This window comes from Phoenix dactylifera, chromosome 10 (assembly GCF_051530095.1).
Source record: "Phoenix dactylifera cultivar Ajwa chromosome 10, Ajwa_hap1_PhDact_Kaust_v1.1, whole genome shotgun sequence".
NCBI classification, from domain to species: Eukaryota; Viridiplantae; Streptophyta; class Magnoliopsida; order Arecales; family Arecaceae; genus Phoenix; species Phoenix dactylifera.
Window position 1 is genome coordinate 27,618,325 of NC_143199.1, and position 25,951 is coordinate 27,644,275.

The 25,951-nt window shown below is 38.7% G+C and overlaps 2 protein-coding genes across 3 annotated transcripts; one reads left to right on the top strand and one right to left on the bottom strand.

The window, feature by feature from the left end:
• Positions 1-1,016: 1,016 nt before the first annotated feature.
• LOC103720614 (uncharacterized) lies at positions 1,017-7,086 on the top strand. Its single transcript, XM_008810413.6, has 5 exons — positions 1,017-1,945; positions 3,257-3,362; positions 3,468-3,580; positions 3,701-3,768; positions 6,770-7,086. Exons 1-5 carry the CDS (start codon positions 1,143-1,145, stop codon positions 6,838-6,840), a joined length of 1,161 nt encoding a protein of 386 aa, XP_008808635.4. The 5' UTR covers positions 1,017-1,142; the 3' UTR covers positions 6,841-7,086.
• Positions 7,087-9,321: 2,235 nt separating this feature from the next.
• On the bottom strand, positions 9,322-13,411 carry LOC103720613 (protein NUCLEAR FUSION DEFECTIVE 4). Of its 2 annotated transcripts, none has more exons than XM_088705762.2 (3): positions 12,426-12,904; positions 11,519-12,336; positions 9,322-9,445 (listed from the first exon to the last, which is right to left on the bottom strand). In XM_088705762.2, the coding sequence occupies exons 1-3, from the start codon at positions 12,753-12,755 to the stop codon at positions 9,385-9,387; spliced, it is 1,209 nt and encodes a 402-aa protein (XP_088561888.2). In that variant the 5' UTR covers positions 12,756-12,904; the 3' UTR covers positions 9,322-9,384. The 2 variants fall into 2 exon arrangements, with proteins under 2 accessions (XP_088561888.2, XP_008808634.4); XM_008810412.6 differs by lacking the exon at positions 9,322-9,445 and adding an exon at positions 9,518-10,278 and having other exon boundaries at positions 12,426-13,411.
• Positions 13,412-25,951: the final 12,540 nt, after the last annotated feature.

Genomic DNA, 25,951 nt, shown 5'->3' on the forward strand with positions numbered 1-25,951 from the left:
GGCCCGGATCCTTCCTGAAATTCCTCCGAATTTATGATGCCTCTATGTTCAAGATTGCGACGAGAGAACCCCACGATGATACCTTGCACCATATCTAAAAATTTTCTTCCCTTCTTCGTTGCTCTAGAATCTTTTAACCCACCTTACCATCCAAGGTACGTCATAAAGAACACATCCTAGCCGTCCATAAAAAATTATATCCTATATTATATACATCATATAGCTGTATATAATGTAGGAATGAGCCGCGGCGTACATCACCATGTGTTGCACGCTGTGCGAGATATAATTTCTCGTCCGGTTAGCTTCAGCTGTCACGTCAGCCGGAAACTATACTTAGGGGAAGGGTAAGCCCACGGAGTGTTCTTCGCCATATGGCAGAAGGCGATTGGTGCCCGAGACATCGGTCGGCGAAGTAGTACCATGCCCGCGTGACACGGGAAATGGTGCTTTCTTCCGGTTTCTGCGCCGAAGCATTTGTATAAGTTGGATTTTAAATTTCAGAAGTCCATCGGCAGTTCCCCGCCGTATCCGAATTCGTTGCCGTCGGATCGAAAGACAACGATGCACCGAAGCAATCCGATGTAACAGCGCACGCACCTCTCCTTTGGACGGTGTCCGTTTAAGATGCCTCGCAGCCAATGCGTAATCTCGTAACTTATGAGACAGCCCCTTTGATCATGGACTCATTCAACGGTTCTGATGAATTTCCTTGTGCAAAGATTGCACCGCTAAACTGCTCCCGTTATACACTGGACGTATACTGCCAGCGCCGGCGAAGCGACGACTTCGGTCGGGCGTCAGCTTACCCGCGGGAGTGCGCAGCACGCTACGTGTCGGACGTGGATTCAAGGAGCCGAAACATCCGGGGAAAATAACAAGCGACGCCGTTTGGCCACGTGTGCGTCGCAACGCGCGAAGCTGCAACGAGGAGATACTTGGTCGACGCGCATTGCTTGAGGGAACATCCGGAGCCGAGCCTGGCTAACCGAATATGCTGTTTGGCGCTCTCTTTGATCCCACCATCATCATTGAATTGAAGCGCCACCGTCTCATTCTCTGTCTCTGTCTCAAGCCTTCTTTCTCTTCTCTTTGTCCTTGAAGTGCAAGCTACGACGAGGAGAGAGATAAAGGGGAGGGGGATGGAGTTCTACGAGGAGTTCCTCTTGACGGCGGTGGTCTCCATTCTCCTCGTCCTCTTGATCGGCAAACTCGCCGCCCACGGCGGCCTGAGGGGCGATCTCGGCAGCGACGCTCCGGCGGACGCGGCGGCGCTTCCGGAGGATATCGGGCTCCATCCGGCGGCGATCGCGGGCGGAGGAGAGGTTTTCGTCGAGGAGAGGCGGGAAAGATTGAGGGAGGGTGGTGGTTTGGGTATAGAAAAGGTCGATGTTGGTTGCGGAGGTGAAGCGGATCTTGGATCGGAGGGAATGGAGGCTGGCGAGGTGGAAGAAGAAGGGGAGATATTGGAAAGAGAGCGATCGTCGGAGGATATCTTGGAGAAGGCCGAGGAGGTGAGAACTGGTGAGTTTGATCAAGAGGAGAATACAATGGAAGAAACTACAGTTAAAGAGGAGATCGGAAAGACTGGTGCCGTGTTAGTCAAAGAAGAAGAGGGATTTTCTAAGGATGAAGTTAATGTGGAGAAAGTTGCGGGATTGGACGAGGGAAAAATGGTGAAGGAAGAAGAGAAGCGGGGAATTGAGGAGAAGGGGGAAACGTTGCTTTATGGGGAGGACGAATGGGAGGGGATCGAGAAGAGTGAGCTGGAGAAGCTTTTTGGCGCGGCAGTGGCTTATGTTGATGGTAAGGATGGTAAGGAAGCGGTGTCGAGGCTTAGTACTGATACACAGATGCAGTTGTATGGGCTTCAGAAGGTTGCGACCGAGGGGCCGTGTTACGAGCTGCAGCCGATGGCTTTGAAGGTCGCTGCTCGCTCCAAATGGTATTGCTGATCTCTTTCTTTGTAATTTGGGTCGTTTCGATTGATAAGTTCCTTAGTATTTTTTGCGCGTTATGCTTAGCGTGGTTAATTGCATGGGAAAATGGCCTGCTATGATTAGTTGTGGTCATCGTTTGAAGCTTTTGAGCTATCTGTTTTGGTGACTTATAGTAGGGTAGGAAGATGTCAATTTGAACATTCGGAACAGAAGAGGTGTAGATTTATTTTTCCTCTCAAAAAAAACAGAGGTATAAATTTATTTTGCAAAGCTGGACATCAGACAGTTATTATTAGATGCTGAGTGGAATGTGCTTCTGGAGATCTAATCAAAGAACTGTTTACTTGCTAAAACTGATAAAATTGATTTATGAGAGCATTAGAATGTGAAAAGCATCAAAACAAAGAACCAGTGAAGTTGGAAGTGTTCAAACAACTGAAAACCAGGATTAGGGACAAGAAAGAGATATAAAGTTCAGCGAATATTGTACCTAACCTTTTGGGCCTGCGGATATGTCTTCCAATTTGTATGTCTTTAGAGTCTGTCATTTGTATTTAGAGGGCAATGCTCCAGCAGACTGGTTCTCTAATCTGAGAGCCACTATCTATGTGCAGTGATTTTGGACTAGTAATTTTCTAGCTGATTTGTTCCATCTGGCTTATGCTGGTGGGTATGCTTGTATTTGCACGAAGTGTGATCTCTTTCTTGGTTACCCAAAGGAAAAAGGCAATGTTGAGAAGAGATGCCGGATTGAAGGACATGTTGCAAACGTTTGTAAAGTTAGTTTCTCAAGACAAAAGGGAGTGACTGTTTGTAAAATTCTGTGATTTCCTTGCTTCGATTACTAAGAATAGCGTAGGCGATATGCTATTCCAGTTTGCTACAAGATGATCCTCATGGCGATCCTCATGGCATTTTCTTATTTTACTCTGCTAACTTGCATTTTCTTATTCTACTTTAAAATGCAATTCTTCTGAAGTTTTTTTTACTCTGATCACGCCTTTTATAAAATAATCTGGCAATCTTAAATCTACCAGCCTGAATAAAGCTATCCTTCATAGTGTAAGTGTTAAGATTTCAATCTTATTTGCCAGACGCATTGCCTCTAATTTGAGGTTGACAAGAACATTAAACTTCCTCAGCTAGAAAAGTGAGAGACTATAGGACAAAACATTCTTTGGAGGTTTACATTGACAAAATGGAAGGATAATGACTCGTGATTACATAGAATTTAGGATGTAGTTAATTTGGTCGTTTTAATAGCAGGGTTCAGAGCTGCTATTGTCTGAGTAATGATGTCACCAATGTTGTGCCAGGTCTGCTTGGCAAAGACTGGGGAGTATGGAGCCAGAGGTGGCTATGGAACAATACATCAACCTTCTTTCTGAAAGCATGCCTGGATGGAGGGGAGAAAAACCTGGAGTAAGTCCATGCTTGGAGGGCAGGAAATAATTGCATTTTTATGTGATTCTTTATGTAGAAGAGCAAACATGAAATAACATACAATGTTTCCACGAAACTTTCTAGGATGAAGCCAAGCATAATGATGGCAATGATTCTCCCATAGCAGTGGTATCTGGAAAAGGGACACCTGATTCAAGCTCGCTTTCGTTCTACCAACCGAATTCGCTGACTGAAAGGTAATTGTTACAATTTAAGATCTGTAAGTTTGGGTGACAAATATTGAAGAATTCTCCAATCTTCCCCAAACTTTATTTGGCTGCACTCGATTGTTACTTGATTACTGCAATTCCCTGCAGCTTATCAGAAGATTCTTCTTGCACTCAAGGTGACAGTGTAAGTGGCGGTCCAAAACCTTTGAAGCAAGGTATGTCCATGAGATAGCTGGTCTTTCAATATCAACTAGTCTTCTAATTATGCAATGGTGTCTTGAGAAAACACTAAGCGATGTTTCTTTAGAATAGATGTGATATTTCACTCTATTTTTAAGAAAAATTATCCAGCACAAATCAAAATTTGTGTATGTTAAATATGTATATGGTAAATTGCTAAGTCATTGTTTATTGTAGAGCACCAGGATAAGCCTGCTGTAGTTCTATATCCATCTCGCCATTATCTTGTTGTAAATGTGGTGGAGTGCATAGTTGTGCAGTCACTATCAAACTAATTAGCAAGCTAATGTATTGATCAGTCATATGAAATTTGTAAACTGTGTGGAATGTGGATACAGAGCTGGGTAGATTATGAAGCAAATTATTTAAAATATGAGAAAAAAACAGAGTTCTTATTTTAATTAATGACTGTTTGCTGGTTATGTAGTCTATTTTCTACTAAAGCATCCATGCATCTGTAGTTGAAGGCTATCTTCATAACTTCTCAAGCAGACATCCTTTGGATGGATTTTCTCTTTGATCTTCTTGGAGCTTAAAATGAATGTTTGACACCTCATACCTTTCGTCTATCACTATGTCGTATTGTGTAAAAGGCATTTGATCAGTGAAGACTTGGGGGACTTGACAAACTGTCGAGGGAATGCTTGAGTTGGACAGTGTCCTTGAGGCCTTTTTGTTGGTTGTTAATGGCCCTCATACCTTGTGTAACTCGAATTTAGGATGACATTTTAGTGAGTAATTCTCAATCAAGCTTCTTGTGGTCTAGTATATTTTGATCTCTATTGATTATATATTTTATTGGTATATTTATTATGCTATTTCACTCTATAACATAGGTGTTGATAGGTGGAATTCTACGATTGCCTTATCCATCATTTCTCTTGACCAAGGTCTATGGATAGAAGTCTTAGGTCACCTTTAGAAACTTTTTGCTAATTCAAAATAGAGGGTACCATGGTATATGTTATTGGCACAACATGATAATTTTGGTCATCTTGGATAGATTATTACAAAAGAAGTAGATCTATTCAGACATATAATTGAATCAAGGCATTTCATTGAGGTAGAGAGATGTTTCTGGAATGTTATCCGACCTACACATGCCTAAAAGCTTGACCAAATGTTTGTAAGGCAATAATATGTTCAGTCATTGGCCTCCTGTTACATGATAACTTTCTTTGCAGAAATTATGTTGGAAAAGACCACGTATTCTGTCATTAATACTGATTGATTCAAAATTTTGGGGGTTGATGCCATTCTGATAAGCTATCATCAAAACAAAGTGAACCTATAACCCAGCCTAGCATTGAAGGAATGACTATGATCAATGCATGACTATGATCAATGCATGACTGTGATCAATGCATGACTATGATTGTTATGTCCATGTTCATTTGAAGCAAGCATGGACTTGTGCAAGTTGAAATGTATATATATTGGTTGCAATATTAGCAAACATAAAGGATGAGATATTCTGCTGATTATATATGCTTAAGAGGTCCGGATAGGAGCTAACTGGCCTCTGTATGCAGATTCTTTAGTCTATTTTCTTGGCTTATTCTGTAGACAGTTGGCTGCTATTCTCTCTGATTTGCTTCTAGTGGGTTCCACCATTCAAAGGACAGAATTTTATATAAGTTCATGTTGGTGCAACAACTCTGTCACCTATACAAGGTCACATTTTTCACTTATTTTCTGGTGGCTCCCATCTATTATGTGGAGATTAGTGTTTGTATGTTTAAGAATAATTAGAGCTGTCCATGGATGAAGGTTTTACATACTCTGGTTTCTTGATCTGTTCTTCTTTCTTCATATGCTTTTCCTTAAAGCCAAGATCGCTGCAGATGTCATTATAACTTGATCAAAGAGACCTAGATACATTTACTCTTCCAATAGAGCCTACTTGGATCTTCCCAAAAGTTATATTGATTCCCATTGTTCCTTCTGTAGCTGTAGAAATGTTCCCTCAACCTTGCATGATATAATCTGAATTCTGAACAATGTTAACCCATATTTTTCTTTCTTTTATTACATCAACCTACAACCTCCACAGCTATAAGTAGACCTTGGGATTACATTGTCCAGTCGCTATACCTGCTGCTGCAAGTTGAACAAATTTAGTTAGGTTTTTGTTGCAGAATTTTGCTTGCACTAGGTCAGGTTTTCCTAGGTCCATATATCAATGTTCAAACTTTTACATTTTTTTTAATATTAGTTTATATATTAGAAAAATAAGCTAAAACTGGCTGCAAAATCAGCTTTAGTTTTACAAATTGCTAAAATTCTATTACGGATGTGGTAAACATATGGTTGTTTTCAGGTATGTAGAGACAACATGGTGTAGGTATAGTTTATCAATTTTCAATTAAATTTCTTCTTGAATAATAGCATGACCTTTTTTCTCGGTTAAAACAATATACATTATACACATAAGTATGCATGTAAGTACTGTTTCAACAAAAGAAGGTTGATTTATCTCATCAAAGATTCAAATTTTCAATTTGGTAGCTCTACACATGCAATTTTTAAAACTTATACCAGTCTACATCTCAAGGAAGTTTCCTTTAGAACGTCGCTGTCAAAAAAGGTTAAATACAAAATGTGTGCTACTTCATATTATATCTGGGATACAATTTCATTGATGCATGCCATTTCAAAACCTTTTTTTATTATTTTTATAATTCACTATAAAAAAACAAGAAAATGTTCTTTCCAAATTATTTACCCATTCAAGTTTTTTCTTTTTCCTGTCATAGTATTTTATTCTGGATTTTTGACTCTGGTGTTTTATGAACTCTGCACTATGGTGTAAAGCCCATGTTCAATCTGCAATACCAAATTGCTTTTATTGGACACAATCATGTGCTTTATGCTTCTTTTTGCCTCCCTTCCAAGTTTATTTTTCTTTCATGAGTCTTGTTGCTTCTGTTTCTTCTATCCTAGTATCTTCCATGACTTGGTCTGCCTTTATTACAGGGCTGACAAAGACATTCCTTTTCAACATGCTCTCTCCAACCAGAGTGACATTCGCTAGTTTCTACTTATGAGCTGGGCTAACCCTATATCTGAGGATCCGCATGGCTCTAATCGTGACTATTTGCTCTGAAGTGGTGGCTGTAGGCTGATCCTGTCTTATTTTGTTATTCCTCAGTCTCATGGTTTGTCTCACCTTAAAGCTTGCATGGTGTGTATGACTGTATATGTGTACATGGTTATTGTTCTTAAGGTATTTATTGCAAGTGTATGCTTGGGGCCGTTCTTTTATTAGTAATATGTTCCTGATTATTCCTGCCTGGTACTAAATGTCGTCTTGATAAAGTGATGCGCTGTGTTGTTTAAAGATGATATTTCTTTGTATACCTGTTGGATGTGAGGATGCCCTATATGTGGGCAACACAAGCAAGATTGGTTCATCTTGGCTTCTGTTGGCAACGGTTGTATACCGCTGGGTCCAGGATCTGTTTGGGCAGTCTTGATGGTCCAAAGCTATTAAAATATTGTTGTGATAACCAGAAAAGAAAGGAGATTGAATCATGATTAAGTTCAAAATGAAAAATTCAGAGATCCCTATTTCTAGTTGTTCTTTTGTTGCAAACTTAGCAGTTACAATGGTACATTATAGCATAATGCTTGCTCGCAATTTTGCAAGAAAATTTAGATATATGTAAGTAAAATTATATGAAAATTTGTGAAATACTAAAAATGTTACATGTTCTGACCGTTGTACGGGACTTGGTGATTGCAGTGCTAATTTATGTAGGCTGTTATTGTTTAGAGAGTGAGAGTACAGGACATGAATCACGGAGCTAATGAAAATATTTAGTGAAAAACCATTTCTAATGAATTTTCTAGGGTTTATTTATCATGCAAACTTATTCATAGAAGTAGTCTTAAACTCAAAATAACTATAAAATAGAAGGCTACTTGGTTACCTTCTTTTTATCATTCTTCAACAAACATGTAGCGATGATGTGACAAGTGACCACCTTGAAATAAGAGTCATGAATTGAACTTAGAATGCTAAGAAATTATCGTTCAATGTTTTGGATTCTGTTTTAGAGAATACACCTGGCATATATAAACGATTTCACAACTTCAGAATTGTTAACAAACTGTTGCTCAATGTTTTGGAATCTTTTCATCTTTCAGGAAAAAACTCTGAAATAAACTTCAAAGAATAAACCTGGCAAATATGATGCATCTGCCAACGTAGGGTGTTTAGGCTAGGTCAGACTATAACAGATGAAGGATAACAAAATAGTATCATACCTAACTCCATCAAAGTCATGCTGAGATGTGCATAGATCTTGAGATATTTTACTAAATTTGTTTAAAGTGTTTTTGGTTCATGGGTACATATTGGGCCTGCTTGGATGCCTCGTTAGGTTTCCATGCTATTTCTCCTATTATGCGAAGGAGCTGCTAAGGAGAAACTCCCTGAATCTTAGTAGCAAGAATCTCCATTGAGGAAGCCGTACCTGTTTCAGGATTTCTTTGAAAACTTTCATGGCACTCGCTTCCTTATTTTATTTTTTTGTAGAAAAATCCATGTCTGTACGCCGACACCTGAATTTTCTCCTGCATCTATACCCTTTTCTGGAAATCAAGGTTTGGATGTCCATGGATTTCTGTCCTTCCATGATCAGGAGTTGTTATGGAACGTGAGAGGCTGCTGGTAGCTCAAGTCCTCAAATTCTCTTTACAGAACCCGGTAGAGGGGAAAAAAAAAACTTTGTTTTATTTCTAGAATTGAGAAATTGAACTGGCGAAATTGATGCCTTTTTCTTTTTTTTAGAGGCCTCCAACTTTTCCCAAGACATTTGTCAGACCAACAGGCATTAATTGTTCTAACAGCCGTGTGCTATGCGGTCTGCACAAGCCATTGGAGCTGGAGAACAGAGTACATGATAGCAAGTATATCAACTATTGACGAAAATAATGAAATAAGCAAGTGTAGCTGGAAGCATTTGCTCATTGTTTAATTGCAGTTGTGGGAGATAGTCAGATAGGGAGCTCTAGCAACAATGGTATTCGGTTTTAACATGATATTAACTATATTAATCCGGATCTGATCGATATTTTCTTATTAGATATATAATTAGTTTATGTATTGTAATGTATATATTATTGTAAATAATTAATTAATAATACAGAGATTTCATCTCCTCCGTTCCTAATTTTCTCTCTTACATACCCACCCAAGAAGGCACCAGACAGCATGGGAGAAGTCACAGTGCAGTGGAATGTTTGTCTGTTCTGCCATTGGATCTCAGGCATAGATACGCCCATGTTGTTGGGCTAGAAAGAATGCTGACTACTTTAAATTGCATCCTCACTATTAGATTACTTGATTTGATACTAGTGTATGGCATGAAATAAAAACCAAGGCAACCTGCAAGTCCAACATTCAAAAATAATGTGTGATGCTGTTTTAGATCCAATGCTTTAGGTGGATATTTTTAAATCCACGTTTGATTTAAGGTTCTTAGAGCCGTCATCAAAGAGAATATAACTAGCGACTCATCAAATTCAAACTAACGAGTGATTTTTTATATTTGCATTCATCAGTTTATCAGTACAGTATCTATTACTTAAATATTTTCATCCAAACTACCGTCTTCAATTACTGCCAATGGAGCGCAGCAATGATCCCTGACTCAAAAAAAAAATGTTGTTTAGAAAGAGAAACACATACTTCCAGAAAAAAGAAGACGACGACATTGCTTTTAAAACTTCAGAATTTCCATGTTCTACTCCGTAAACAAACATTCCACAGTGTTCTTTTTGCCTACTAATTAAAGTAATCCAGAAAGCCTGAATGGCTCTCATTCTTACCAAAAGCATCATTAGCCTCTTTCCTTCAAAGAATGGATGTTATTCACACTCTTCTCCAAAAAATGAAGGCTGCAGCTATCATACATCATCTCGTAGTCTAAGAATCAACATACCCAACCAACGAGGGAACAAAAAAAATGGAGAACTACTTCTTACGGAGCCTAACTCAGCTCTCAATGGTCTGTCGCCCTGTTGCTGTCTTCCTCGATTTCTTATGGTGATGAATCTTTGAGTACAGCTTCCTTGTTCTGAACGCCAGCAGCACATCCAATCCAAAGCCAATGAGGCACGCAAAGGCCATGATCACAAACACGAGCCTGTAACAGTGGGCCCCGACGCAGGTGTTGCCACCCCCGGCCGTCTTCGTTGCCTGGGAGTCGTAGAGGAGCCCGGCGAGGAGGCCGGAGAAGAGGAAGGAACCAAGGGGAAGGTTTAATATGAGAATGTTGTACATGAGGCCATAGTGCTTGAGGCCAAAGAGCTCAGAGGCCGTAGGGACCGTGACGGCGACGCGGACGCCATAGCACAATCCGACCACGATGGAGCCGACGTAGAGGGATCCCGGCAAGGCCAAAGCCATGACCACGTACCCAATTGCCATTAGAATCTGCGAGGCTGCGTTCCATACAGGTCTTGGTGTTCCAGTTCTCCTGCAAAATATGAAAAATCTTTAAGTGGAAAGCGGGAAGCGTTCCATGGCGAAATCCACCTACAAATATTCCCTGCCCTGTTTCATCACACCACTGCTAACCGGACCATGGAGTGAATCCAGTCCGGGTCTCACCATCGCACCCTCACAATTTCTAAGTATATAAATAAACCTATCTCATTATATTAGTTTAAGCTTTTGAAACAAATAATAATTTTAACATGATATCAAAGCATTTGTATACGAACTCGCTTTTTTCCTCCTTGCTTTAACCAAGGACTCATATAGTTTATGATAAAAAAAATTCTTTCACTAAAATATCCTTTTTTTTAAAAAAATTAATATCTCAAAAAATAAATTTTGTATATTTGATTTTCCATACAGTAGCTATTTTTCAAATATATATATATATAATATATTATATACTTAATACAAAATTTATTTTATTTTATTTAAAAATTTAAATATTTTTTAAAAAATATTCCAACTTCCAGCCGATAGAAAATAAATTTTTTCATATCATTTTTTTCATAAGACATAAGAAAAAAAAAACCACTTTTTTATCTTTTTTGAAAATTTAATTAGATATAAAATATTTTTTATTTTCCTATAGATCATATTTTTTTTCTCCCTGCCTTCCTACAGAAACCAAACAATTCCTAAAGTACTGACAGCCTATACATCCTATTAATAAAAATGGAGCTATCACATGCCTTCTGATTGTTCAGGAATACTTTGTCGCACTAGTCCTCCACTAGCACGCTAGTTTTAGTTTCGCTTTAATGTAATTTGAGCATACGGAGACATTTATTTATTTTTTGTTGCCGCAAAGAAGAGAAGGATACCACCAGACATTAAGAAATGATTGATAAATAAAAAATATTTCTCTTACTAGATTAAAAAAACCTACAAAAATGGATACCTATCAATCAAATTAACTAATATAAATAATAAAAAGTACTATTTTTTAATACGACAGAGCTCGGCGACAATCCACTTGTCCACCGTCTTCCGTTCCATCCAAAAACAGTAAACGGTTGGATCATGACATCAGCACACGGTCCGTTACTTTTCAGTAAGCATTATAAAATAAAAAGATTCCGGCGCCCTTCCTTCCGTTCACACGCTCAAATAAATTAGTTTTACTTACCTTTGGAAATTAAGTATTGATACTTAATTATGATTCCAGTCTAATCTACTAATTATGAAAAGAAATGGATACGTTAAGTGAGGGGACGTACTTGAGGAAGTACTCGGAGATGGACCCGGATCCGATCCGGCCGAAGAAGCCCCAGATGCTGGTCATCGACACGAATATTGAGACATCCGTGTACCCCATCGCGAGCCCCATCTGCCCCATGTTATTCATCACCGCTAATCCCGTCCCCACCCCGCACAAGAACGAGATAAAGAGTATCCAGAAATCCACCGTCTTCGCCGCCTCAAGTATCGTGTGATCCTCCCCGATCGCCGGTCCGCTCTTCCCCTTCGCCTCCGCCGCATCTGCGGCGGCCGCCGACGGCGCCGGCTCTGCTTTCGCCTCCTCGATCAGGAGTGGTTCTTTGGTCTGACCCTCCTCCATGTCCGGATTCTTGGATCTGGCCTGGAAGGCCGCGTAGATCGGGACCGCCGCTGGGGCGGCGAGGAGGACGAGGAGCACGGCCACGAAGGCGCGGGACACGGTGACTCCGTGGTCGCCGGTGAGGTCGAAGGCGAGGAGGTAGACCGCGATCACCACCGCGATCGCGTTGATCGCCCCGAAGTACTTCGCTTCGGTCTCGTCATCCCCGGCGCGGGCGGGGGATTCGCGGAGGAAGAGCATGGCGGCGGAGCAGACGGCGACGGGGACGACGGCGAGCATGAGGAGGAAGGCGGCCGGGTCGTCGGCGAAGAGGGCGGAGCAGAGGTCGGTGAAGATGGCGGTGCTCAGACCCACGTAGCCCTTCAGAATCCCCGACACCGGCCCTCTGTTCCGCCGGAAATTTCTCATGCAGGTGACCAGAACCGCGGTGTTCATCCACGTGGTACTGTTACCGCCCATGCACAGGAACACGCACATCTAACGCAAAGAAAGAAAAAAAATTACCACGCCAACCGTTCGGTAAAATACCTCAGAGAAGTAAAACAAGAGGAATTGTAATTCCCGACCTGCCAGTAGGGAAGAGGGGGGATGGACTGGCGGACGACGAGCCATTGGGCGCCGTAGCCGAGGAGGCCTTCGAGGGAACCGATGAGGAGGATAAGTGGGGTGGGGAGGCGGTCGGAGGCGAGTCCGGCGAGGAGGCCGAAGGCCTTGCCTACGTCCTTCGCCACCGAGAGATTGTTGAGCTCCAGCTGAGTGAGCCCCATCAAAGATTTCAGCGCGTCGGAGTAATTGGAGAAAGTGTAGTTGTTCCCGGAGATGCACTGCACCCACACCGCCGTCACGAATCCGAGCCATCTCCCCAACCCACTCCCCGTCCTCGCCCAAACCTCCATCTCCTTCTCCCTCTCTTTCTCCGATTCCCCAACTCGAGTCTAGAAGGTCTTCTTGGATTTGAGAGGAGAAAGAGGTGCGAGTAAAAGAGGGATGGCTGGCGGGGGATACTTATAGCGCTCGGGACCTCAGATTTCGTCGCCAAATTGGTGATAAATTAAAGGAAACATGGATGGTGACATATAGTATACATTTTACGGCGACATTAAAATACTCTTGTATTCAAGAAAGGAGGTGGGAGAAAGAAACAAGATCTGGCGGCCCAAACGCTCTCCAGATCTTCAAATTAGAAAAAGAATGGTAGTGAAAAAAATGAAATTGGTCAGGAATGAGGAATACTTAGAGCTATTACTGAGAAGGAGAGGGAGGCGTCAAAGATTTCGTCGTCGACTTTTGTGCTTCCTAACAACTAATAAGCGTAGGTTTATGGCGAGTAGCCAAGCCGTATACGAGGTTCGAGAGAGAGAAAGGGAGTCGCAATAGAAGTAATACTGGCGGCCAAGACAAGGGAGCGTTTGCGTGGGCGGCACAGCTGCACCGGCACGCACACCGTTGCGGCTCCAGTTGCCTTTATAAAAGAGAAGGCAAGGAGCGCTTAATGGTGAAGACAAGAAGTTGGGGGGAATGAATGTGCTAAGGAGGGCAATGTCATAAACCTGAGGGGCTTGTTTAAAGATTTTCTGTTTTTTATAGTGTTTGTTGATCTATTTTAGTAGTAACTATGTTGCTATTATTGGAAGCTTAAACATCTCTCTCTCTCTCTCTCTCTCTAACTTGCCATTAGTATCTGTATCATGATGCTGCATGGAAATCAAGCTAGCTCTAGGAAGTAATCCATAGGATGGGGCTTACTCTATGCATGGTATTTGTCGATTACTTGACGAATGCGACGCCTTCTAGGTAACCCATGTATTCAGAAAGGCCGGCTGTACAGCGGGATTGGGTGGCATCATATGCAGTTCATCACTCCGGAGACTTTATATGGGAGAATTATGTATCTGTTTTATCTCCCTTGCATTGTATTTTGCTGTCTGACTCTTTGGGTTGTACTCATACTCATTGTGTGTGAGCCATCGGTTACCAAAAAAAAAAAAAAAAAGCTAATAAGTTGGTTATGTTTGTTTACCAAGAAAAAAAATGGTAGGTTTTTGCTTTATGGGAGGATAGGGACATGGTGATGCCCCGAATATAAAAGTGAGAACAAGATTCTGCAAGACAAATGTATTCCTGCAAGTTGAGTTGGAAGGAAAGTTTTTCACAAAAAAGAAAGAATTAAATAGTTTGATGGAGACCCTTGATGGAGGATCAAGATTAATATACATTGATCAGGGGTAAATAAAGAACATAGAGAAAGCATTTATTTAGGGGCATCTGTTTCCTGCACAAAGAAAACTCCTTCTACCTTGTGAGATTAGGCAGAATTTTAATGCAACATAAGATACAAAAATGATGGTTTGTACTGAGTTGCCAAGCCATATTACTATGCAACTAAAACCATGCATATCTAAGCATCTGGACCCTGAGGTGGAGCTTAATCCTAAACGTTCGAATTGTATATGGAGGGAGGAACTTTTCATATACAATAGCAGGTGTCTCAAATTATTTTCCAATGACATTGGTCATATAGCAAAAGTTTCATTTGAGAAACTAATGTCAGCTTCTTAGTTCATAATTTTAGATTATGGCTCTCCTCCATCCCAAAACTAAAAGATGGCTAGATCATTAGTTGGAGAGATAAGCTTATTTCGATGAAATTGCCCTTCTCTTTGTGGGAAATGTCTAAGTATAAAAGAGAATGGTGTATGAAAGTAACTTGGGATAAAATGGTAACTGAGTGGAGTATTTTCTTGTCCCATTTCATAGAATAGAAGCATTGATCTTGGAGGTCAAATAGTTGTATCCTGTCCAACACCAATTCTCTCCATTAATCGAATAACTTTACCCCATGATGATTTCCAGGTGTTTGATATGATATGCTCCCATTTAGAGGAGATATCCCCTTTCTTATTCCTATATCAACCAGCCTTATGGTTTCCAAGGCAATGGTTCCGTTACTTAGCATACCTCAGTAAATTCATTGAAAACTTCTGACAAGGCGCAAAACTTAAAATAAAAATTTTATTAAAAGGTCAAAAAATAAATAAAATAAAAATAAATTATAAAAATAGAAGTTTATTAATAAAATTATATATTTGTAATGAGGCAAGGATAAGAATAAAAAAATTAAAATAATAACCAATATTACAAAACCTGCTGTCGCCAAGGACAGATTGCAACCATTAGGTGGTCCACAGATTTTGAACAAGTCATGAAAGCATACCAGAAAAGAAGAAGAAGAAAAAAATTCTGACATTCAATAATAAATCATAGAATTCTTGATCCATTGAATATAGTTCCTGTGGACGAGTTCATTCTGCTAAAAGAAAAATTATGAATGTCTCAGAAAAGTTTCCAGTAGTTTAGAGAATACCATTAATTACTCTCTAACTTTGTCAAAAAAAAATTTACTCTGGGGAGCAGGAATTGCCCTGCGTTTAAGCCCCTCCGGTTTACATTGTTTTGGTGTTGGCTGAGTTGGCCAGTGGTTGTCCCATCGCGATCATTATATTTGGGGGAGGAGCCTTTCCTCCTCCTTTTACACCTCAAAAAAAAAAAAAAAAAAAAAAAAAAAAAGCGTAGTAGTTGGCCACTTGGCCAGTAATCGTCACATCTTAATCGTACCCAGCAAAGGACACGTGGACCCACCTCAGTAATGTCCGAGGGTTAAGAGGATAGAGATATGAATGCTGATGTGGTTTCAGTGGACGTCATCACTTGACCTTGCATGCATGTACTGAAGTTGTACACATGGCGTTCTCACAAGGAAGAATACGTGGCAATACAGAACCTTATCTAAAAAACAATTAATCAAAAAATATTATTTAGATTTTTTGATTTTATACAAATATACAATATCTATTCAAAAAATAACCAATACGAACTAAACATACGTCATATGAGTCATTATAGATCCAAATTCATTCAAATCCAATCACAAGCACCATAAACTCAAGATCAACTAAAATATTTTATTCTGCGGTGTTCCTTAATGCACATAGGCTATAAATTGAGTCCGCTCTAATATTATTTATCACATTTTAAAATCATTTTCGAAAAGATTAATCGAAAAGTATTATTTGGATTTTTTGGTCCTATATATAATTACTCAAGATCTATTCAGCGAGTAATCGATGTGAGACTAAATATTCGTCTGCACGAGTCGTCGTGGATACAAGTTGAAACAATCCACTTGCAAGTCTCTCTTTTGAAAATTCTCCTGCATACATGATCTACCACTTGCAGATACATGGCTTATGCGACAAATTATGATCGGGCAATTGTTAAAATATTTGCAAAAGAAAAAAAATATAAAAAAATAGAGAGACTCATATATTTCAAGGATTATATATATTCGTATACAGACTCCATGCAAAAAATAATAATATAGATTGATATAGAATCATACTAGAGAAAAATATTATTTGCTAATACAAGTTCTTATGTGATATGTAAAAATATTAATAACCTCTAAAATTACTCTATCCACAATGTGGCCGAAAGATTTGAAAGTTAGAGCATGGCGAGTGTGATAGGTGTTAGCGTCCAGTTGTCGTCAAATATATTCACAGAGATGGATGGTTTTAGAGGAAAAAATGTTCTGCTATTTAGATCTTGCCTACCATGCGGCAGATTCCAAGGACCTGCTCTGTTCTATAGGTAAAGTGATTAAAGCTTCCTGAATTGTTTGAGATCAGTGCTTGTCTGTGTTATTTTCAACACAATCTCATGCTGACAAATGTTAAATATACAAGTTTAATGGGATGTATTAATGAGGCTCTCCAACATGAAAAATTCTGATGCACTAAAATTCTGATGACAAATATTAAATATACAAGTTTAATGGGATGTACAATGGATGCGGCCAACAAAATTCAAAATCAACAAAGCAATGCATATTGTTCAGATTCAAATCATGGAGTATCAAAAGGATTGTTTAAGCTTACTGCTACTCAATAAGGATACTGGGGTGTAGAGTAGGGAAGTCTCCAGCTGGTCTTTCACCACTTTGGAAGGACATCAACAAAAAACTTGGTGCTTTTTGGAATTGTGTTTCTTTGGGGCTCGGTAATGGCAAGATATTTATTTTATGGAAGATGGGTGGCTGAATGGTATTCTTCTCATGAATTTGTTTCCCTCTTTATATATTCATGTGTCGAGAAAGAATTGCTATTGGCACCATTCAAGCTGTCCCCAACACTGAGCGTGGTCACTGACGTCATTGGTACGACGGATGTAGTCACAGAATAGACAACTGACTTGCCTAAAAAAGAAAAAATAGTTTTTGTAATTCTAATTTTTTTTATAGATTCGGATTTTAGCAGTTTCATCCATAAAATTAAAGAAAACTGCTCTGCTATCCAATCAGAGGCCATTAACCATCCTCACAATAAAGCTATGGTCCTGATCGGACAAAACGTAATTCTATCTATCTCTCCAGACAAAATATCTTGTGTATCCATGATGGTGACTACATCTGCTGGCATGTGATGTTTGGACATAAAATCGAGTTACCAGTGTAGCTCTGCCTCTGCCAAGATAGGGTCAGGATGCTCTTGAGAATCTTTATCCAATCAATTAGGCCACAAAATTGTTCAGATAAACCAATTTGGAGTATAACTGCTGATCAATCCTTCTTTGTGAGATCTCTATATCAATTCATTAATGGTGGAGCAGTCCTATGCCTACTGTTTCAGTTTTCTGTTCTTCTTTTTGCCTGTTTTTATTTTTATACTTTCTATCTAATTTTTAATAAATTACCTGGTAGGAGGTGCTAATCCTCCTTAACTTAAAAAAAAAAGGATACTGTACTAACTTCATGTATTTTACCATTGATTCAATTACATATTTGATGTATTTTACCCTCTTTATATGGGGAGGGAACAAACCCCAAGTAAATTAGCCAAATTTTATGGGGATGCATCATTTAAGACTTTAATCCAAGAACCAAAGTGCAAGCAAAAGAAAGTGCGATGAATGGGATATAACCAAGTAAACCAATTCTAGTTATCAAAAATTTTAAAAAGGCCAAATATACAAAAAATAGGCCCTTCTAAAACTTTCATTTACTGCTAGATAGGAATAACAGTTTTTTTTTTTTTTTGTAAGTTTGATTCCTTGATGATATCTTCATAAATGAAATGGTCAACATCATAACGGCAGATATACAAAATAATAAAGCTCGAATAACATACTTGATTCTATCATTGTTAATTATAATTTTCTAACTTAACATGGGGAGTTGAATCTCAAACATTATTGTTTTAATTTGATGAACAATGAAATTACCAAATAACAGCTATTATTCACTGTAAATAGCAGGCAGTATAACAGGATAAAGGTGACTAACAGCAGTTATCTGAATTAGGTCGATTGCTAGCTAGGATAAGTTCACTGCTCTTTATGGGATACTTGAAAGATCCTCGGGCTGTCTTTATGTAACTTTTGAAGTCTTACCAAATCTTTACACTTGAAAATTTCTATTAAAATTACTCAATCTATCTTAGATAAGAGAATCTCTACGTAAGCTTGAAAAAATCTTTCTCTTGTCAACCAAAGAGAGCGCCATATAAAAGCAACTGCGTCAAGAAAGTATCCGTTCAAGACAAGACAAGGCCTTTAATGGGATTTTTTTATAAGTCAAGTGTATCCTTCTCCATCTATGGAAATGCGGATCTCTAAGTAATCTAAGAATCAACCACCAAAAACTAGGACGTCAAATTTGTCAGTTTCCGTATGCTCCAGAAGCCAATTATTTATAATAGAATTTTTTTGCATGTTTCCTTCTAAATATCGGATTTTGCATAAATACCTTTCTCAAATTGATATTTGCATGTATATCCTCGTAAAACACTTGTTTGATCATTCTACCTTTTTTTTATTATTATTTTTATTTTTGCATATGTACCCATGCTATCTAACGATGTTAAAAAATTAACAGTTTTAAATTAAAATAACTAAATTATTCTTAATGGATAGAAACAAGACAAGGACAATAGTGTAATTTTAAAATTTTATTTTATTTTTAATTAATATAAATATGATTTTTTTAACACTGTTAGAACAACCGTTATATTACAGATATTTGTACAATAACAGAGTTTTACGAGAATATACATGCAAATATCAATTTGAAAGGATATTCATGCAAAATTCGATATTTAGAAGAGTATCCATGCAAAAAATTCTTTATAATAAATACACTATTCTTGTACAAGTTCTTTTCCAATCCAAAAGCAATTAGCATTAGTCCTTGACTCTCACTTTGGTCGATATATATCATGGCTTCGATGCCAAATATGCAATAAGATTTATATTCATATTTTCGATAGATCTTTACAATTGCAACACAAACTCTGGGGACAAGCAGCAGACTTCGTGTCTTCGCCGTTCTATTTCCACTTACTTCTTCCATGTTGAAATTAAAACAAAAACAAAAAGAAGAAAAGTTGTATCTTCTTATGAAACTGTCTTCATAGTCCACCAAGCTATGCATATTTTAATCTTTAATGGATCAAATTGAGTTCAATCCTTGCTCTCTTTCAAGGATGGAAAGAAGGAAAATGCACAAGCAAAAGCGAGACTAATAAGGATGGAGTCATCAATACTTCTACGACATGCAATGCCTCAGCACTACTTGAATTAAAACACTAATTAAGATACCTGGTCTCTAACAATATTTTTATGCCTAATCACCAATATTAAGAAATCAAATTGGTCATCTGTGCGTTTGATGCACTTTATGGTATCCAATTATATAAGTGCTTCATTCTGACTACTCTCTTTTTAATGTTAAATGATCAATTGCAGCTGTTATTAAGCATGAGCTCTCATCGATAGTAGTCATGTCTTTAGGTGCCATATACATCGAAAAGATCTCTCTGAAGATTTCATATATTAATTTTAATTATTTGATTAGCTGTTTGTACAATATTAGTTTAAACCACCAGTATTAGTAAGCCAGGTTTGTCTTTTATGTGCTCAATATGTTTTGCGTGCCAGTTTACTAAATCACATCATTCTCAACAAAATATTTTTTATTCTCAAAATTGGTTAGATCACCTTTAAGTGTTATCAAGCAAGAGCTCATATCAACTAATGCCATAGCTTTAGTGTCAAACAAGTCACTAAGACTTATATGAAGATATGATGTCTATTTCTAAACTAATAAATAAATCATCTAGCAGCCGTAGTTTATGATATCAAACAAAGTATAGAGTCAAGTGTATCCTTCACCTTACTTCTTACCTGGTGGCTTTATTGGGCGAAGCATGTTGAACTCGTTGTCAAATGACAGTCATTCATTCTCATTTGGCGACTGCCTCTAGATCCATATATGATTATCGGCCGGATACATCAGCCTTAATTTTTGTGGACAAGATGGATTTCAAGCATAGCAGCAAAAAATCTAATCCTGTCAACACCAAAAAGTTAATTTCTGCACGGCATGCACTATGTGGCCGTGCATGCCACCAAATCACGTCCACTTGTTCTTGCAGCGATGCACCAATATGCATGTTTGATAAATGAAGCCCACAAAAACAAGCGAATATGATTGGTAGCATGCACAGCCATATGATGCATGAAATGGAGAAAATAATTTTCATCGGCAAATATCTGGCCTCAGCTAAACCACAACATAACTTTGGTGGTAAGTGGGTCACTGCTCTGAAATATTTCATAGTCTACGGACCCACCGCAATATAACCAGTATTATACTTGCAGGCGCTGTTGGAGCACTATGATTTTCCTACACAGTAACATGTGATAGGTCTCAAAAACTTCGAAGAAAATAAAGCACATCATTGCCAAGGTTATGGAGGATGTAAATTACCTTTAGAGCGAATAAATCATAATACATCATCCACTTGCTTTCTGACCCTCTCGCTCAGATTTGAGGACCTACCACTTGGGTCGGACTACGTGCTAGTGAACGGAGGTTTGGACCGAGGACATAAATTTCCGTGTCGCATACACCGTCACATCGGTGTACCACCCAGGGTTTCAACTCCGGTCCATTTGTGGGGTGCACTTGAGGGTGAAGGGGGGACGCCGTGTCAAACTCAGTACCGCACGTCTCTTCCGGGACCACCGGCGGCCGTTCCAAAATTAATGGGCCCCACCCCTGTCTCATCTTTCGGCGCTTCCCTCCTCTCCTTTCCCTGGGTCCCGCGTCTGGCCTCCAGACCATTTGAGTTCCATTCAGTGGTCGGTTTCACGGGCAGACAATCGGGGAAGGGACAGCTTTGATAGGTACGGACAGACTCATGGCCGTAGGCGTGGCATCGAGATCGTGATAAGTGCATTCCCTCTGCTATCCCCCTGTCCTTTTCTCCCTTGGTCTTATCTTCTATTTTATTCTCTTCTCCTTATCTTATCCCTCCCTTCTTCCAAACCTATCTCGCTCTTGCTGCTGCCCAATTTTCAAAACCAATGGTTAGGTATTGGTTTCTAGTCATGCTGTGGGTTGAACCAAATTGGAAGTTTGATTGAATGCAAAATCTTTCTGTGTGTTATCAGACAAAGTATTGCTTTGTGTTTGTCCTGGTTTAGTTAGGTTAGGTCCTTAGTCATGTAAGAAAATTTGCACTAATCTATGCATTTGAAGTTTAGCTTGAATTCTACTTGTAATGGGTTCGGAGATCTAGCTTAACTTGACTCAACAGGGCGATCTTTGGTTTAATTTGAAGGTAAGGGCTAATGTACAGTCTAGGCTGATGAGGATAACCCATGCGGACGTGCATGTATCAGAGTTTGCAACATAGTTGGCCCAATTACATTATGCTTATGATTTAAGTATGTTTTCTTTGTATTGGTTCTCTCATGAATTAAAGGGATCTTTTGTATACAGCATGACTGCATGAGGAGCATGTGATGTTTTTGGAAATGCAATTCAAGCTTTGATTGTTTGGTCTGCAAGTAGGCCGACAGTCTTCGTGACGATGATCAATGATTGTTCTCATCACATGGTTGATTCGAGAGGCTAGGGAGTAACTATAGTCGTCCAGTTGCCATGCCCTGTACGATGTTTTGACAAACAGTAGTGTCGATAAGCATATAGTGCAAAATGGATATCAAATCTTATGGAAATCAATGAACATGTCTAGATTTGAATCACCAACTCTTCCCCAATTTTTTTTTTAAGGAGAAGGAAGATTAGAGGTGAAAAAGGAAGATTACAATAAAAGAAAGAAGTACAATAAGAGAAAGAAAAGAGAGGGCATAAAAAGTACTTATGCAACAACTGAGTATTTCATCCGAAAAAACTGGCCAAAAGATATTATTTGAATTTCTTAATTCTATATCAATACCTAATATCTACATAATAAATAACCAATGTGAAACTAAACACATGTCTGCACGGTTTTCACAACTTAACCCAAGTTGCAGCACCCATCATGCCGCATTGGACAAGATGTCCATCTCCTACCTTTAGCTCACATAACCTAAATTCTCCATCAGGTCACCAAGGTTTGGATTCTATCGACCTAAAATGATTCTTTGAAATGATAGCAAAAACAGGGTGTAGAGTAAATCTAGCGTAATAAAAGCTAATCTACAGTCATCGGCCTCTTGAAAAATTCAGATCAATCTGTTATTGTTCTTTTATAAAGGAAAAAACACTGAATTGTAGATTTCTTATATCTACATCTCTACCACAGACAAGCAATTTGAAAGCTTCAAATCAATTGAGATATATAAGATTTTTTTTTTTTTTTTTGTAAGAAATCTGGTGCTGCACGCCACTAAACAAATAAGAATTACAAAATATAAGCCTGCCAAAGGCTGCTTCCATTTCTTCTTGTTCGAGGAGGCTTCTTTTCTTCCTCTTCGACGTAAGAGAGTCCTATTTCCGAAGGCCCACAAGCTGTTTCATCTGGAAAAAGTAATGGCTGCGCAAATGCCTTCAAGATACGTCGGCAAATTTCTTGCACCAACCATCACAATTCTGCTTATTGATAAGCACTTTGTTCCTGAATAACCCTGACCGAGTAATTGATAAAAACACTGCATGCTATATCCTGAAGCCTGTCATTGTTCTTCCGATGCCAAATTTGACTTGCCTGCAACTTTGTAGTTATGCTATTACTTGACCACGTGATATATAGATCGTATATAGTTTCCTCCAAACACAGGAATATCCATAAGTTCAATGATCAGCAGCCAAAGTTGTCTGATCCCATGGTAAATCTTCTGGAGAACAGACTTCAACTGCATGTTGGTAGCCCATCATCAAGTTTAGCAATAAAATGCAAAGTAGAATGCATAAGAGATTGGACTCTTTCGAGTCAGGAGATGGAGGAGTTAGAGCTCTAAGTTCATTTCTACAGTTCTACAATGATAATTGCTAGTAATAACTGAGAATCAGAGCTCACAATCATCAAACAAGATTTCCAAGGGACGTATAGATTAGATGCATGATTCACAGTCATCAAACATTCGTCAAACAGATTAGATCGGAAGAGTTTGGTTGGGAGAAGTTTGACCGTGGAAATAGGAACATGAACTAGTGACTCCCATTTCGAACATGTGGTTGGGAGGAGTTCCATCCCTATTCTAATTTCAAAGAAGAATAGAATACTCTAATCCTTCAAAATCCAATTTCTACTACTTTCTAGTATTCAAATTCCATTATGATTCTAGTCACCAAATGAAATGTGATGATCATTTCAAGTTTTATTCCGATTCTAACTCTGATTCCGATTTCAAATGCAGTCTAGAAATAGACTTGTAACCTCAAACAATTAATCTATTTTTGTACTTGAAAAAAAGGAATTAATTAATTTGGCTAAAATTTCTGCGTCCATGGGAAGCTTGGGCAAGGAGATTGCTGAGAAGCTAAGTGCAAATACTACAAATTTTACCAATGCTTTTAGGTCAATGGTTAGCTTACCTGATCCAAACTGAAGGAGAAACCAAGTTTCTGAAAGCATGAAATGACAGCATTTGCAGTATCATGTATCAAGTTTGCTTGCTTGATGCGACTCCATGGCTTATGTGTGCAAGACTATTCAATTAATTATCAAGACCAAATACAGTACACCTGTTCAGCTAAGACAATTGCAAAGCAAAATGGCAACTTACATTTGAAAAAGGAAATAGGCATCAGAAAAGGACATATTTATTATATTATTTTTATTTATTTATAGATGGTATTTTTATTTCTTGTTTAAGTTTTTTTCGTATGACCCTTTCTTGCAACTGGATTCTTTTTTTAAAAAAAAATTCTTTATCTTCTTTAATACTATAATTTTACTCAGATAATTTTGTTATTTGTCTAAAATTAGGGTTTTAATTTTATTTTCTAATCTGTATATAGATTAAAAAAAAGTGGGAACATACTTTCGAGATGGGAAAAAATAACAAAAAAAAGGTAGAAGCATACTTTCGGGAACTTTTATATAGTAAAGATAATTTATTTATTTATCTGGAATATGTTAAGATTTTATCTAAAAATTTAGATATTTAGATGAATAAAATTAAAAGTATGCAAGTACTATAAGAGTTTTTTAACTATCCGATGTAAAACTATTATTCCTCAACGGTGTATTTGTGAGAACCGGCCCAAATTGGGCCCGTATCCAATGGAAGTCGGCAAGCCCAGGCGACTTCAGTTTAAATTCATGAAAAAAGGAAGAAGGTCGAAACAAGGGATCATGATCCCTGCCCGATCACTCATCTTGTGGAGAACTATGCGGAGCCGTGGCTGGTAAGACTTCCGCGGGGCCGGTGCGAACGGCCGCCGGCTGTTGGGGGTTGCGCTCAACTACCATTGGGATCCATAAATAGGAGCAATGACCGTTGAGCTTATCCCTCCCAAAACCCTTTATAAATCCCTCCTCTTCTCTCTGGTTGATCCATCATTGAGCTCCCTTTCTTCTTCCTTATCTCTGGTGGCCACTGTGTCGCCACAGTCGAGCTCCGCCACCCCCAAACCCTCTTCTCTCTTTTTAAATTTCTGTATGCTATGTTTTACCATGTTCCGAGTGTCGCCGGTCCTTTCCTTGCCGAAATTCGCCTGCGTTGGCCATGGATCATCGCCACCACCGCTCGCCGGTAAGCTCTTCTCCTCTTGTTTCTTTCTTGGCCGAGAAAGTTGCCACCAAGGCAGCTAGGGGCGCTGCCTCTCTTCTCCCTCTATTTTTGGTCGTGCACGACCATTCCCTCCCATTGTTGCCACTGTCGCCGAGGTCACCTCAACTGCTGGCTCCACCATGTTTAACCGTCAGATCGCCGACACCCATCCTCGATCCCTCTTCTCTCTTATTCCCTCTTCCCTCTTTCTCTACTTATTCTTCTTCTTCCTTTCTTCTATCCTCCTATTTTCTTCCCAATTTTTCTTTATTTGTTATTTCAAAAAAAATCCGGTTGTGACCTCACCCTTCTAGATCTGGTAGACCTAAACCTTTGCCTTGATGATTGATTCGGACCGTTCGGATCGGGCCCGTATTTAGGCTTAGACCCATTTCTTTATTTCCACCTCTTTAGATTGGGTTCGTAATCTGATCGGGCTTGGACCGTTCCCTAATGGTCGATTCGAATTGAATAAACCCAACGTCTGAATAAACCTAGACCAAGTTTCTTTCTTAAGGCTAATGGTAAATTATTTTGGTTAGAGCCTTCAACTCCAGAGGAGCATCGGGCTTAGAGATCGAGCCACGTGTTGGAAGCAGTGATTAGAACAATTTTTGAATCCGGACAGTAAGTTTTCTTTATCTCTTGTGAATTTTCTAATGCATGCAATGCATTTATTTGGAATTCATATTTACTAGTTTTAAATAAAAAATATTTAAATATTTGAAAATTGAAAATTTTGGAAAATATGCATGATTATGAATATTATGCATGAAAAGGGTAATTCAAAAATAATGGATCAAATATAAATCTTTGTTTTGGCATGACTATGAAAATATGAATTATCTGCATAATTGCAAAATTTGAAATATGATGATATCCCTACTTTGAAGCTGCATAATGTTTGGAACAAGATGATTACTTGTGTTTTAGTTTTGCATGAATTTCTAAAAAGAAACAATTTTCTTATCTTTGGAAATAAGATGTGAAAATCTTGATTATGTTGCTGAAAAAAAGTATGTTTACG